The following is a 13,609-nucleotide window of genomic DNA, read 5'->3' on the forward strand; positions in this document are numbered from 1 at the left end:
ACACGCGTCCGTTGGGAACCCCAAGAGGAAGGTGTGATGCGTACAGCGGCAAGTTTTCCCTCAGTATGAAACCAAGGTTTATCGAACCAGTAGGAGCCAAGAAGCACGTTGAAGGTTGATGGCGGCGGGATGTAGTGCGGCGCAACACCAGGGATTCCGGCGCCAACGTGGAACCTGCACAACACAACCAAAGTACTTTGCCCCAACGAAACAGTGAGGTTGTCAATCTCACCGGCTTGCTGTAACAAAGGATTAGATGTATAGTGTGGATGATGATTGTTTGCAGAAAACAGTAGAACAGTATTGCAGTAGATTGTATTTCAGTATAGAGAATTGGACCGGGGTCCACAGTTCACTAGAGGTGTCTCTCCCATAAGATAAACAGCATGTTGGGTGAACAAATTACAGTTGGGCAATTGACAAATAAAGAGGGCATGACCATGCACATACATATTATGATGAGTATTGTGAGATTTAATTGGGCATTACGACAAAGTACATAGACCGATATCCAGCATGCATCTATGCCTAAAAAGTCCACCTTCAGGTTATCATCCGAACCCCCTCCAGTATTAAGTTGCTAACAACAGACAATTGCATTAAGTATTGCGCGTAATGTAATCAGTGACTATATCCTCGAACATAGCACTAATGTTTTATCCCTAGTGGCAACAGCACATCCATAATCTTAGAGATTTCTGTCACTTCCCAGATTCACGGAGACATGAACCCACTATCGAGCATAAATACTCCCTCTTGGAGTTACAAGCATCTACTTGGCCAGAGCATCTACTAGTAACGGAGAGCATGCAAGATCATAAACAACACATAGACATAACTTTGATAATCAACATAACAAGTATTCTCTATTCATCGGATCCCAACAAACGCAACATATAGAATTACAGATAGATGATCTTGATCATGTTAGGCAGCTCACAAGATCCGACAATGAAGCACAATGGGGAGAAGACAACCATCTAGCTACTGCTATGGACCCATAGTCCAGGGGTAGACTACTCACACATCACTCCGGAGGCGACCATGGCGGCGTAGAGTCCTCCGGGAGATGATTCCCCTCTCCGGCAGGGTGCCGGAGGCGATCTCCTGAATCCCCCGAGATGGGATTGGCGGCGGCGGCGTCTCTGGAAGGTTTTCCGTATCGTGGCTCTCGGTACTGGGGGTTTCGCGACGGAGGCTTTAAGTAGGCGGAAGGGCAGGTCAGGAGGCGGCACGAGGGGCCCACACCCTAGGTCGGCGCGGCCAGGGCTTGGGCCGCGCCGCCCTATGGTGTCGCCACCTCGTGGCCCCACTTCGTCTCCTCTTCGGTCTTCTGGAAGCTTCGTGGCAAAATAGGACCCTGGGCGTTGATTTCGTCCAATTCCGAGAATATTTCGTTACTAGGATTTCTGAAACCAAAAACAGCAGAAAACAGCAACTGGCACTTCGGCATCTTGTTAATAGGTTAGTTCCAGAAAATGCATGAATATGACATAAAGTGTGCATAAAACATGTAGATAACATCAATAATGTGGCATGGAACATAAGAAATTATCGATACGTTGGAGACGTATCAGCATCCCCAAGCTTAGTTCTGCTCGTCCCGAGCAGGTAAAATGATAACAAAGATAATTTCTGGGGTGACATACCATCATAACCTTGATCATACTATTTGTAAAGCATATGTAGTGAATGCAGCGATCAAAACAATGTATATGACATGAGTAAACAAGTGAATCATATAGCAAAGACTTTTCATGAATAGTACTTCAAGACAAGCATCAATAAGTCTTGCATAAGAGTTAACTCATAAAGCAATAGTTCATAGTAAAGGCATTGAAGCAACGCAAAGGAAGATTAAGTTTCAGCGGTTGCTTTCAACTTGTAACATGTATATCTCATGGATATTGTCAACATAGAGTAATATAATAAGTGCAATATGCAAGTATGTAGGAATCAATGCACAGTTCACACAAGTGTTTGCTTCTTGAGGTGGAGAGAAATAGGTGAACTGACTCAACATTGAAAGTAAAAGAATGGTCCTCCATAGAGGAAAAGCATCGATCGCTATATTTGTGCTAGAGCTTTGATTTTGAAAACATGAAACAATTTTGTCAACGGTAGTAATAAAGCATATGTATCATGTAAATTATATCTTACAAGTTGCAAGCCTCATGCATAGTATACTAATAGTGCCCGAACCTTGTCCTAATTAGCTTGGACTACCGGATCATCACAATGCACATGTTTTAACCAAGTGTCACAAAGGGGTACCTCTATGCCGCCTGTACAAAGGTCTAAGGAGAAAGCTCGCATTGGATTTCTCGCTATTGATTATTCTCAACTTAGACATCCATACCGGGACAACATAGACAACAGATAATGGACTCCTCTTTTATGCATAAGCATGTAACAACAATTAATAATTTTCTCATATGAGATTGAGGATATATGTCCAAAACTGAAACTTCCACCATGAATCATGGCTTTAGTTAGCGGCCCAATGTTCTTCTCTAACAATATGCATACTTAACCATAAGGTGGTAGATCTCTCTTACTTCAGACAAGACGGACATGCATAGAAACTCACATGAAATTCAACAAAGAGTAGTTGATGGCGTCCCCAGTGAACATGGTTATCGCACAACAAGCAACTTAATAAGAGATAAAGTGCATAAGTACATATTCAATACCACAATAGTTTTTAAGCTATTTGTCCCATGAGCTATATATTGCAAAGGTGAATGATGGAATTTTAAAGGTAGCACTCAAGCAATTTACTTTGGAATGGCGGAGAAATACCATGTAGTAGGTAGGTATGGTGGACACAAATGGCATAGTGGTTGGCTCAAGTATTTTGGATGCATGAGAGGTATTCCCTCTCGATACAAGGTTTAGGCTAGCAAGGCTTATTTTGAAACAAACACAAGGATGAACCGGTGCAGCAAAACTCACATAAAAGACATATTGTAAACATTATAAGACTCTACACCGTCTTCCTTGTTGTTCAATCTCAATACTAGAAATTATCTAGACCTTAGAGAAACCAAATATGCAAACCAAATTTTAGCATGCTCTATGTATTTCTTCATTAATGGGTGCAAAGTATATGATGCAAGAGCTTAAACATGAGCACAACAATTGCCAAGTATCACATTACCCAAGACATTATAGCAATTTACTACATGTATCATTTTCCAATTCCAACCATATAACAATTTAACGAAGAAGAAACTTCGCCATGAATACTATGAGTAGAGACTAAGGACATACTTGTCCATATGCTACATCGGAGCGTGTCTCTCTCCCATAAAGTGAATGCTAGGATCCATTTTATTCAAACAAAACAAAAACAAAAATAAACCGACGCTCCAAGCAAAGCACATAAGATGTGATGGAATAAAAATATAGTTTCAGGGGAGGAACCTGATAATGTTGTCGATGAAGAAGGGGATGCCTTGGGCATCCCCAAGCTTAGACGCTTGAGTCTTCTTAGAATATGCAGGGGTGAACCACCGGGGCATCCCCAAGCTTAGAGCTTTCACTCTCCTTGATCATGTTGTATCATCTCCTCTCTTGATCCTTGAAAACTTCCTCCACACCAAACTTAGAACAACTCATTAGAGGGTTAGTGGACAATAAAAATTAACATGTTCAGAGGTGACACAATCATTCTTAACACTTCTGGACATTGCATAAAACTACTGGACATTAATGGATCAAAGAAATTCATCCAACATAGCAAAAGAGGCAATGCGAAATAAAAGGCAGAATCTGTCAAAACAGAACAGTTCGTATTGACGAATTTTATCGAGGCACCAGACTTGCTCAAATGAAAATGCTCAAATTGAATGAAAGTTGCATACATATCTGAGGATCACTCACGTAAATTGGCATAATTTTCTAAGTTACCTACAGAGAAAACAGCCCAGATTCGTGACAGCAAAGAAATCTGTTTCTGCGCAGTAATCCAAATCTAGTATGAACTTTACTATCAACGACTTTACTTGGCACAACAAAACACTAAACTAAGATAAGGAGAGGTTGCTACAGTAGTAAACAACTTCCAAGACACAAAATAAAAACAAAGTACTGTAGTAAAAACCATGGGTTGTCTCCCATAAGCGCTTTTCTTTAACCCCTTTCAGCTAGGCGCAGAAAGTGTGTATCAAGTATTGTCGGAGGGTGGTGCATCTTCAGCGGGGTATGGAGTTTTCTCAACTATGCATTTTATCTTTTCTATGTGAGTTTCAGAGGCTCCCTTTTCATTAGTCTTGGGCTTGCTACTCTCATCAAACAAATCTTCAGGAACAATCCAATCAAAATTCTTTTCTAGTGCCTCACACATTCCCAAGAGCTTGCAAGGTATTGATGTTTTAATATCCCCCTCATAATTAACTTTATTAGTATACTTTTTTCTATCCTTTTCCATCTTCTCAAGGGTACTGGCAAAGTTGGTATAAGAGCCTAGCATATTATATTTAGTGAAGACTTTTCTAGCTTCTCTCGCTATTCCCCCAAATTCTTTAAGAAGGGTTTCTAATACAAAATCTTTCTTTTCTCCTTCTTCCATATCACTGAGTGTAAGAAACATATGTTGAATCACAGGATTAAGATTAACAAATCTAGCTTCTAACGCGTGTACTAAAGAAGCAACAGCAATTTCATAAGTAGGAGCAAGTTCTACCAAGTGTCTATCTTCAAAATCTTCAACCGTACTAATATGAGTGAAAAAATCTTCTATATTATCTTTCCCAAGGATAGACCCTCGGCCTACCGGTACATCTTTAAGAACAAACTTAGGAGGAAACATGGTGAAATAAGTAAAGCAAATACAAGTAACTAATTTTTTTGTGTTTTTAATATAGCAAACAAGATAGCAAATAAAGTAAAACTAGCAACTAATTTTTTTTTTGTATTTTGATTTAGTGCAGCAAACAAAGTGGTAAATAAAACTAAGCAAGACAAAAACAAAGTAAAGAGATTGGGATGTGGAGACTCCCCTTGCAGCATGTCTTGATCTCCCCGGCAACGGCGCCAGAAAAAGAGCTTGATACGCGTACAACACGCGTCCGTTGGGAACCCCAAGAGGAAGGTGTGATGCGTACAGCGGCAAGTTTTCCCTCAGTATGAAACCAAGGTTTATCGAACCAGTAGGAGCCAAGAAGCACGTTGAAGGTTGATGGCGGCGGGATGTAGTGCGGCGCAACACCAGGGATTCCGGCGCCAACGTGGAACCTGCACAACACAACCAAAGTACTTTGCCCCAACGAAACAGTGAGGTTGTCAATCTCACCGGCTTGCTGTAACAAAGGATTAGATGTATAGTGTGGATGATGATTGTTTGCAGAAAACAGTAGAACAGTATTGCAGTAGATTGTATTTCAGTATAGAGAATTGGACCGGGGTCCACAGTTCACTAGAGGTGTCTCTCCCATAAGATAAACAGCATGTTGGGTGAACAAATTACAGTTGGGCAATTGACAAATAAAGAGGGCATGACCATGCACATACATATTATGATGAGTATTGTGAGATTTAATTGGGCATTACGACAAAGTACATAGACCGCTATCCAGCATGCATCTATGTCTAAAAAGTCCACCTTCAGGTTATCATCCGAACCCCCTCCAGTATTAAGTTGCTAACAACAGACAATTGCATTAAGTATTGCGCGTAATGTAATCAGTGACTATATCCTCGAACATAGCACTAATGTTTTATCCCTAGTGGCAACAACACATCTATAATCTTAGAGATTTCTGTCACTTCCCCAGATTCACGGAGACATGAACCCACTATCGAGCATAAATACTCCCTCTTGGAGTTACAAGCATCTACTTGGCCAGAGCATCTACTAGTAACGGAGAGCATGCAAGATCATAAACAACACATAGACATAACTTTGATAATCAACATAACAAGTATTCTCTATTCATCGGATCCCAACAAACGCAACATATAGAATTACAGATAGATGATCTTGATCATGTTAGGCAGCTCACAAGATCCGACAATGAAGCACAATGGGGAGAAGACAACCATCTAGCTACTGCTATGGACCCATAGTCCAGGGGTAGACTACTCACACATCACTCCGGAGGCGACCATGGCGGCGTAGAGTCCTCCGGGAGATGATTCCCCTCTCCGGCAGGGTGCCGGAGGCGATCTCCTGAATCCCCCGAGATGGGATTGGCGGCGGCGGCGTCTCTGGAAGGTTTTCCGTATCGTGGCTCTCGTGCGGGGGTTTCGCGACGGAGGCTTTAAGTAGGCGGAAGGGCAGGTCAGGAGGCGGCACGAGGGGCCCACACCCTAGGTCGGCGCGGCCAGGGCTTGGGCCGCGCCGCCCTATGGTGTCGCCACCTCGTGGCCCCACTTCGTCTCCTCTTCGGTCTTCTGGAAGCTTCGTGGCAAAATAGGACCCTGGGCGTTGATTTCGTCCAATTCCGAGAATATTTCGTTACTAGGATTTCTGAAACCAAAAACAGCAGACAAAGAATCGGCACTTCGGCATCTTGTTAATAGGTTAGTTCCAGAAAATGCACGAATATGACATAAAGTGTGCATAAAACATGTAGATAACATCAATAATGTGGCATGGAACATAAGAAATTATCGATACATTGGAGACGTATCAAGTACCCGCTACCAGTCGTTGACAACAACAAACACCTCTCAAAATGTTATTTTCATTCTCTTTATATGATTTAAAAACTGAAAAAGATCTAGCACATGATTTAATCCCTGCTTCCCTCTGCGAAGGGCCTGTCTTTTACTCTATGTTGAGTCAGTAAACCTATTTCCCTCCATCTCAAGCAAGCATATGAGTTGTTGTGATCAAACCATTATATTGTGATTTGCTTCATCATGTCTTTTACTCTTCCTTGTTTAGTACAAGTTTTATCTAAATGAATATAGCTTTGCAAGTTATCAATGATCATGAGGAGACTATTATGATAGAGTATGCAAGTTGTGCCATATAAACTTTAACATGAGAGCACTGCTCGATAGATAAGAATAACCTATTAATTGTTCTCTGACCAAGAACGAAGTTTGCCATCACCAACTATGATTTCTTATGCACCTTTATTTGTGATTACCTTATACTTGTTTCAAGTTGAGTTATATGAGGAAGTTGTTTACTAGAATGTCTTGTGTGAATGAATATGATGCTTCTTGTCCGTATTTTATTTATCGACTCTTCACTCCATAAACATGTGGTCCTGTTTACCGAGTTCAGTTTCGCTTGGGGACAAGCGAAGTCTAAGCTTGGGGGGAGTTGATACGTCCAATTTGCATCACTATTTTATATCATAATTTGCTGTTATTCATTGATATATTTCATATTTGGACATAATACTTATGTTATTTCATCTATTTTGCATGTTTCATGATTATTGGAGGATCGAGCACCGGAGCCAGGATTCTGCTGGAAAAAGCGCCGTCAGAATGCAATATTTCGGAAGATCAACAGTTGACGGAAATTATACGAAAAACCTTATTTTTCCAGAAGATGAAGTGAGCCAGAAGGGGGAGCTGAGGGGACCCGAGGTGGGCCCACCCCATAGGTCGGCGCGGCCCAAGGCCTGGCCGCGCCGCCCTGTTAGGAGGGGGCCCACAGCCCCCTCTCGCCTCCTTTTCTTCGCGAACATCTTCGTCCCGAAAACCTAAGCTCCAGAAGGTACCTCGCGAAGAGTTATAGCCGCCTCTGCGAGGCGAAGAACACCAGAGAGAAAAGAGCTCTCCGGCGGGCTGAGATCCGCCGGGGAAATTCACTCCCGGAGGGGGAAATCGACGCCATCATCACCGCCATCAAGTTGGACATCATCTCCATCACCATCATCATCATCTTCATCATCATCACCGCCGTCTCCACCGTTGCACATCGTCACCGCTGTAGCAATTTGGGTTTGATCTTGATTGTTTGATAGGGGAAACTCTCCCGGTATTGATTTCTACTTGTTATTGATGCTATTGAGTGAAACCGTTGGACCAAGGTTTATGTTCAGATTGTTATTCATCATCATATCACCTCTGATCATGTTCCATATGATGTCTCGTGAGTAGTTCGTTTAGTTCTTGAGGACATGGGTGAAGTCTAAATGTTAGTAGTGAAGTATGGTTGAGTAATATTCAATGTTATGATATTTAAGTTGTGGTGTTATTCTTCTAGTGGTGTCGTGTGAACGTCGACTACACGACACTTCACCTTTATGGGCCTAGGGGAATGCATCTTGTACTCGTTTGCCGATTGCGGGGTTGCCGGAGTGACAGAAACCTAAACCCCCGTTGGTATATCGATGCAGGAGGGATAGCAGGATCTCAGAGTTTAAGGCTGTGGTTAGATTTATCTTAATTACTTTCTTGTAGTTGCGGATGCTTGCAAGGGGTATAATCACAAGTATGTATTAGTCCTAGGAAGGACGGTACATTAGCACAGGTTCACCCACACAACACTTATCAAAACAATGAAGATTAATTAGCCGTATGTAGCGAAAGCACTAGACTAAAATCCCGTGTGTCCTCGAGAACGTTTGGTATTATAAGTAAACAAACCGGCTTGTCCTTTGTGCTAAAAAGGATTGGGCCACTCGCTGCAATTGTTACTCTCGCACTTTACTTACTCGTACTTTATTCACCTGTTACATCAAAACTCCCTGAATACTTGTCTGTGAGCATTTACAGTGAATCCTTCATCGAAACTTCTTGTCAACACCTTCTGCTCCTCGTTGGGATCGACATTCTTACTTATCGAAGATACTACGATACACCCCCTATACTTGTGGGTCATCAAGCGGCGCAAATGAAACCGGTCGGAGGGCGCGCGCAAGCGCAGCGCCCGCCGGTGGACGAACTGGGGGCTCACGCCCCCAGGGAAGCTCGCCAGGTACGGCAACGCCGGCGAGGGCTCCTCGTCCGGCCAGTCAAGCCGCGCACCGCGGCTCGCCATCGCTGACAGTAGCGACGACGACGACCTCGTCCCCGCGCGGTCGCCCACCTTCTCCGCCGGGGACTATGTCCACGGCAGCGACGAAGAGGACGCTGTCCTCGTGCAGACCAAGGCCATCAGCGCGGCGGAGGCTCGCCAGCGTTTCCGCCGGGAGGAGGCGGAAGCCGTCCGCCTCGTCCGTAAATACGAGGCGGCCCGCCGAGAGGCCCGCGTCCGCCGCGTCAAGCTCGAAATAGTCGAGCTTGACGCCGACGACGCGTGTAGCTCATCGTCGACAGCGTCGGCACCATCTGCCGCCGACACGCTGCGCCACCACCGGCACCGCCACGCGCGTAGGCCACTTTATAGGCCGCATTTTGCTTAGCTTAAGTAGCGCTCGCCGGTGTACCAGTACTATAGGTTTAATTTTACGAACAATGTATGTTTTGATGCTCAATCGGAGCATCAATTTGATGTCGAACTATGATCATCGCCGAATTTACCCGCGCCCTTTCAAATTCTGCTTTTCAGTTCCATTTTTACGGTTTCTAATCTGCGCCACTGCCAAATTCGAACGAACTATCGTTTTCGAAAGACTGAAAACCACTTTTTCGGTTTGCACTTTGCTCTGTTAGAGATGCTCTAACTAAAGCCATTTACACTTTAAAAGTGCAACGGCAACGAGTTGCACTTAGTCTAAACTGCAGCTGTACTTTTATCATGTTAGTGAGACTTAAAAAATCTTACTCAAACTACGACATATACAAACCCTAATTATATTGTAATCCCACGTTAAACCTGGTTCTTAGGTGCAATAATTAATTTGTTAAAAAACGGTAACAATGGTTTGCTGGATTGATAGTGACTGGTGAACTAAGTTGATTCGGGCCAACAGATTATGTATAGGATGTGTATAGTGAGTAGCATCACATTCACACTCCAATACTCCATAGCATTGTGATTACTCTAATCTCCTCTTGGTCATAGCCGTCAGCAATTAATAACACAGCTGTTCAAACGTACGTGTCGTTGTCCCTCTTCATGAATCACGAGCTCTTGCGTCCCGTGCTCAGCTATCGTCGTTGACTCATCGATCGAGGCCGATTTGGGAACAGCAGACTACAGACTAGCAATGGCGTTTCCAGTATATAGGTGGCACATGTCGCCCAGAGCTAATAAGCACGCTGAAACAGAGGAGCGAGCGAGAGAGAGAGAGAGAGTTAAAGAAAGGAGCTTGATATGGAAGCCGCGGCGGATCAAGGAGTTCCCGGAGGCAATGGCGAAGCTCTGACGTTGCCGCCACCGCTGCCGCTGGGGGTGCGGCTCCAGGTGGGCGGGCTCACGGTCGCCATCGACGCCGTGGAGCGCCGCGACGGCACCGTCAACCGCTGCCTCTACTCGGTGATCGACCGCCTCCTGAGCGCGCGCGCCAACCCGCGCCCGGACAGCTCCGGCGTCCGCTCCTACGACTTCACCATCGACGCCTCCCGCGGCATCTGGGCGCGCGTCTTCGCCCCCGTAGCCGCCGCGGCGCCGCTGCCCGTCATCGTCTACTACCACGGCGGCGGCTTCGCGCTCTTCTCCCCGGCCATCGGGCCCTTCAACGGCGTGTGCCGCCGCTTCTGCAGCCAGATCGGCGCCGTGGTCGTGTCCGTCAACTACCGGCTCGCCCCGGAGCACCGGTATCCCGCGGCGTACGACGACGGCGTCGACGCGCTCCGTTTCATCGACGACGCCGGCGCCGTCCCGGGCCTCGGCGATGACGTGCCCGTAGACCTCTCCAGCTGCTTCCTCGCCGGGGAGAGCGCCGGCGGGAACATCGTCCACCACGTCGCCAACCGCTGGGCCGCCGAGCACCAGCCCTCCGCCAAGTCCGTCCGCCTCGCCGGGATCTTCCCCGTGCAGCCCTACTTCGGCGGTGAAGAGAGAACGGAGTCGGAGCTCAGGCTGGAGGGCGTGGCGCCGGTGGTGAACCTCCAACGCTCCGACTTCTCGTGGAAGGCGTTCCTGCCCGTGGGCGCCACCCGCGACCACCCGGCGGCGCATGTGACCGACGAGAACGCCGAGCTGGCCGAGGCGTTCCCGCCCACGATGGTGGTGGTTGGCGGGTTTGACCCGCTGCAGGACTGGCAGCGCCGGTATGCCGACGTGCTGCGGCGGAAGGGGAAGAAGGTCCAGGTGGCGGAGTACCCTGACGGCTTCCACGGGTTCTACGGCTTCCCGGAGCTCCCCGACGCCGGCAAGGTCCTGCAGGAGATGAAGGCCTTCGTGGACAGCAACCGGACGGCGCCGAAATCCACCACGCCATGAGGAAGAAGCTGAGAAAACCAATGGTTGGTGTGATCGTCGGTGCCATTGCAAACTGTAGAACGTGTGTGCATGCATGGAAAATGTGGAAACGGGATAATATTTGAATTTTTTCACCTGTTTATATTTGATTTGTTAATCTGATCATGATGTACTAGTGTGGTGTGCCATACTGCCTTGTGAGTTCTGAGCTGTGAGCCCGTGACCGGTTTGGCCGGCCGTTGCGTGTTTAAATCAAGAGATGTGATTATATACGAGCCAAGGCTACCGGAATTGAGTTGCACTGAGTATCAAACCCGAGTGATTGAAGCGGAAAATGCTCGGCGACGACACGGCATTGGGCTTTATGTTTTTTTTAGAGGGGGGAATATTATGTTGTTGGTGTAGACGATGTCTTAAATATACATGTAAAATGAGGACCTCCACGGAAGATAATATTTCTTCTTCTTCATAGAAAAATTGAATAGCAGCCCCCCTTCCCCCCGACCACCACCACCAGCAGCCACCCGGCCCCACGTGCCATTATATTCAATGTTGTGTTTGTCATAAGTTCTTGTTTTGGGAGACCTCGAAAGTAGTGTAAGAGTTTTATTTGAATCCCTGCCACTTTAGAGCATCCCCAGCCGTTGGGCTCCCCAGGCCGAAATCCGGCGTTATTTAGCGCCGGATGGATGTATTTTGTGGCCTGGGGAGGCCCATTTTTCCAGCCGCGAGCCCATGGTCGCTGACTGACGCGCACCCACCGCGTGCATAGCGACGGCGCAGTCACCGGGAAGGGCAATCGTCGGAGTTCCCTCGACGCATTGAACCGTCGCGAAGTGGTCTGGAGAGCCGAAACGACTCGTCGGGAACGGTCGAAGTGGCCTCGATGCGAGAACCGCCGTAATGGAGCACGAACTCCGCGGAAGAGCAACCGCCGCTCTCTTCGTCGAGAGACCTACATATACGGTTTCCGACGGCCGATGCCATTCATCTGTTCTCTCCTCACCATCCTCCGTCAACCATGAGCGATCTCTCTTGGCCATCGGACACCGACAGCGAGGGGAAGCCGCCTGGATGGCGCCATTGGTGGGATAAAGCTGCATCGTCCAGCAGCGACGATTCCCCCCCGCCGGCCAGCGAGGACGAATGGGATGACAACGAGGAGGACGAGGAGGAGGAGGAAGAGGCCAAGGAGCAGGCCGAGGAAGAGGCCGAGGAAAAGGAGGAGGAGCAGCAGGAGGAGGACGACGAAGAGGCTGAGGACACTGACGATGAGGAGGACTCAACTTCCTCCGACGAGGAGGTGACGAGCCGGAAGCGTCGCCGCAACGACGATGAGGCGGGGCCATGTAGGAAGAAGAAGTAGTTTAAGTTTGTTTTAAAGTTTTTATATGTAATTTTTATGTTTCTTCGAATTATATTCGAAATATATATAATCTATCTATGTTGCACCACTTGAGAGTTCAAAGCTTTCGTTCGACGAGGGTATTGCCGTAGATCGGGAAGACGAGGGTATTGCCGTATATCGGGAAGACGAGGGTATTGCCGTAGATCGGGAAGACGAGGGTCGCCGACAAGTTGGGGCCACGCGCGCTTTCGTTTCGTCCGGACTCCCCGAGCGCTCCCCGGGGGGCCGGGGATGGCGTGGGCTCGCCGGATGGATGGAGGGCCAAATCCGGACGAAAACGAGGAACCGGGGGCGCGACTGGGCCGAATTACGCCGTCCGGATGGAAAAAACGCTCGCCGGGGGCCTGTTCGGGGGGACGAGTGGAGATGCTCTTACTTGTCGTCTATTTTTTGCCACTTTCGCCCGCCCTCTCTTTTCTGCCCTCTATCCCTTCATTTTCTGAGTTTGTCTTATTTTCTATGACTTACTTTAACATAATTAAATAGGATTCACATAAAATCATCACTTTTGATGAAAAGATAGTGTGTGTACATTCTGGGTCGTAGAACAGGGAGATGCATGACTTTTTTTTTTGCTAAAAGTGCGTCAATCTATTAATAATCATCAATGGTAAGTAATAAAAATTACAAATAGGTGCCTGAATCACCTAGCGTGAAGGTTACAAGCACTAGAGCGAGCCGAATGCGCGTCGCCGCCGTCCTCGCCCTGCCTCATCAGAGCCAGGAATTTTTTTTCATAGTAGAGTTTCTTGTAGTAGATATATAGGAAGTGGTCGTGCTAACGACCCAAAGGACCAACGCACCAGAGCAACAATCTGCCAAATATGGGAACAATAGATCGGTAGGGCCAAACTTGCAACCACACCAACTAACACAAAATAGACCGGATCCCAAAAGATTAGCCTGGAAGATAACTTCACGCGCCCACCACCGGTGCTAGGCGCAGCACTAGGACATGCAGAGAGTAGAGATGAATCTGACTT

At 46.9% G+C, this 13,609-nt stretch overlaps 1 protein-coding gene across 1 annotated transcript; it reads left to right on the forward strand.

The window, feature by feature from the left end:
• Nucleotides 1–10,098: 10,098 nt before the first annotated feature.
• On the forward strand, nt 10,099–11,531 carry LOC127331889 (probable carboxylesterase 18). Its single transcript, XM_051358118.2, has one exon. The coding sequence runs from the start codon at nt 10,169–10,171 to the stop codon at nt 11,237–11,239; it is 1,071 nt and encodes a 356-aa protein (XP_051214078.1). The 5' UTR covers nt 10,099–10,168; the 3' UTR covers nt 11,240–11,531.
• The last annotated feature ends 2,078 nt before the right edge of the window (nt 11,532–13,609 follow it).

This window comes from Lolium perenne, chromosome 2 (assembly GCF_019359855.2).
Source record: "Lolium perenne isolate Kyuss_39 chromosome 2, Kyuss_2.0, whole genome shotgun sequence".
Lineage (NCBI taxonomy): Eukaryota > Viridiplantae > Streptophyta > Magnoliopsida > Poales > Poaceae > Lolium > Lolium perenne.